At 35.4% G+C, this 2,276-nt stretch overlaps 1 protein-coding gene across 1 annotated transcript; it reads left to right on the top strand.

Annotated features, from left to right (window-relative positions):
• The first annotated feature begins 772 nt into the window (after positions 1-772).
• On the top strand, positions 773-1,711 carry LOC100919580 (olfactory receptor 13D1-like). The gene has a single exon (XM_003761866.1). The coding sequence runs from the start codon at positions 773-775 to the stop codon at positions 1,709-1,711; it is 939 nt and encodes a 312-aa protein (XP_003761914.1).
• The last annotated feature ends 565 nt before the right edge of the window (positions 1,712-2,276 follow it).

Below are 2,276 nucleotides of genomic sequence, written 5' to 3'. Positions count from 1 at the left end.
TCTGTTTCCTATTTCCTTCAGCAGAAAAAGCAGTTTTATTCATGCTCTCTTATGGTTAAATAAGTAAATTTTCTCTGCCCCATAAGAAGACTACAGAACCTATTTCAAAGCATACCTGAGAGAGACTAGGACGATATTGAAACAATATAGAACCCTATATAATTTTTAACCTAATTCCATTCTATTAGAAGAAATGCTTATATGATACTCTAACACGCTGTCTTGATTGACTTGATAGAATGAGTTATTTCCATATACATGGATATTTATACTATACAGATATTTGCAAAAATTTGTGCTTATAAATATTTATTTGCACTTTAGTTGCACTTCCTCTCTTTCTAGATAATTGAAATGTTTAGTGAATGGATATTGAATCTGTCCCAGTATGAAATCCATCATTGTTTTTAAAGTACCAATAATTTCTAGATATGGAAAAGATAATGATGTCATCAAATCTATTCACAGAACTCTCTCTCTTTCTCTCTCTCTCTCTCTCTCCCATTTCTCTTTCTCTCTCCATCTCTCTCTCTTTGTGTGTGTATATATTTGTAAAATGTTTATATGTTGAAAGTGAGGGTACTTTGGAACTAGTCTGGAGACATGGCTTCTGTGCAAAATTTGATTTGGTTACTGGATATTTTACATTTATAATCATGTGTTAAATATAGGATTCTCAAACGTTAAAGTCATATTTGAATTCAATGTAGTATGATAAATATGGTGCCTTGTTTTCTTATCTGAAATGTTGTAGGTAGAAGATAGAGAACAAATGGAAAGACACAATAAGACCTCTGTGACTATGTTCTTTCTTCATGGTCTTGCTGGCTATCCCGTCTTTTATTTGGTTTTCTTTCTATTATGTCTTATCATGTACATTGTAATCTTATTGGGTAACAGTTTCCTCATTACAATCAGCATCCTGGACTCTCACCTCCACACTCCCATGTATTTCTTCCTCAGTAATCTCTCTTTTCTGGACATCTGCTATACATCTTCCTCCATTCCCTTGTTGCTTGTGAACTTTCTTTCAGAGGAAAAATCTATTTCCTTCATTGGATGTGGCCTACAAATGTTCTTTTCCTTTGCCATGGGGGCTGCAGAGTGTGTGCTCCTTTCTGTAATGGCATTTGACCGCTATATGGCCATTTGCAGTCCTCTGAGATACCCCATCATCATGAACAAGGGACTTTCTGTGAAGTTGGTGACCAGTTGTTGGATGGCAGGTGGGTTGAGTTCAGTGATACACACTTCTCTAGCTATGCGTTTGACATTTTGTGGGAACATCATTGACTATCTCACATGTGAGATCCTAGCTGTGTTGAAACTGGCCTGTGAAGATATTTCTCTCAATATGATCATAATGGTGATATCAAATATCTTTACAATAGTGATTCCCGTGATATTCATATTGATTTCTTACTTATTCATCCTTGTTACCATCTTGAGAATCAATTCTGTTGAGGGAAGGAAAAAAGCTTTTTCTACTTGCTCTTCCCATCTGACTGTAGTGATCATGTTTTATGGGACCATCCTCTTTATGTATATGAAGCCCGAGTCCAAAGACTCCCATGCAACAGATGAGCTGATTGCTCTCTTCTATGCTGTGGTCATTCCTATGCTGAATCCCATCATTTACAGTCTGAGGAACAAGGATGTGAAAGCAGCTGTGATAAAGCTCAGCAAAAACATCTTCTTACAGAGAACATGAAAGACTATAATACATCAGTCATGTGAAGTGGGGGAAAATTACCTGCATTCAGAATCCACTTTTCTCTTCTGTACTGATACACCTCACCACAACTACCTATGGTAAGGAATAGTTATGCAGGGCAGCATGATGAAAATATATAATATAAACCTTTTTTTTTCTATTTGAAAATGTAATGCATTTATGATTGAAACAAGGGGGACCCTGATGATTAAAACTAAGAACAAAAATGTTAGAAATTGAAAACAATTTTAGGCAAAATTTCTGAAAATCAGAGCTGCCCTCAAGTGGAATAGATTGCATTGAGATGTAATTGGTCTTACCCTTCATTGAAGACTTCCAAGCAGACTTGAGTAAGTACTTGTTGATTCTGTTAGAGGCATTACAATGCAAATTCCTTTTGGGTACAGGGTATACTCAATGACTTCTGAGTTAATAATGATGACAGTAAGTAGGATTTTTATATTTTTAAAAGTTTGAACAATGCTATGCACAACCTATTCTATTTGATCAACTTTGTGAGGATAATGTAAATTGTGCCTAATTGAAAAGATTTGAGAAGTTA

This window comes from Sarcophilus harrisii, chromosome 1 (genome assembly GCF_902635505.1).
Source record: "Sarcophilus harrisii chromosome 1, mSarHar1.11, whole genome shotgun sequence".
NCBI classification, from domain to species: Eukaryota; Metazoa; Chordata; class Mammalia; order Dasyuromorphia; family Dasyuridae; genus Sarcophilus; species Sarcophilus harrisii.
This window is presented reverse-complemented; position numbering and strand designations above follow the sequence as displayed.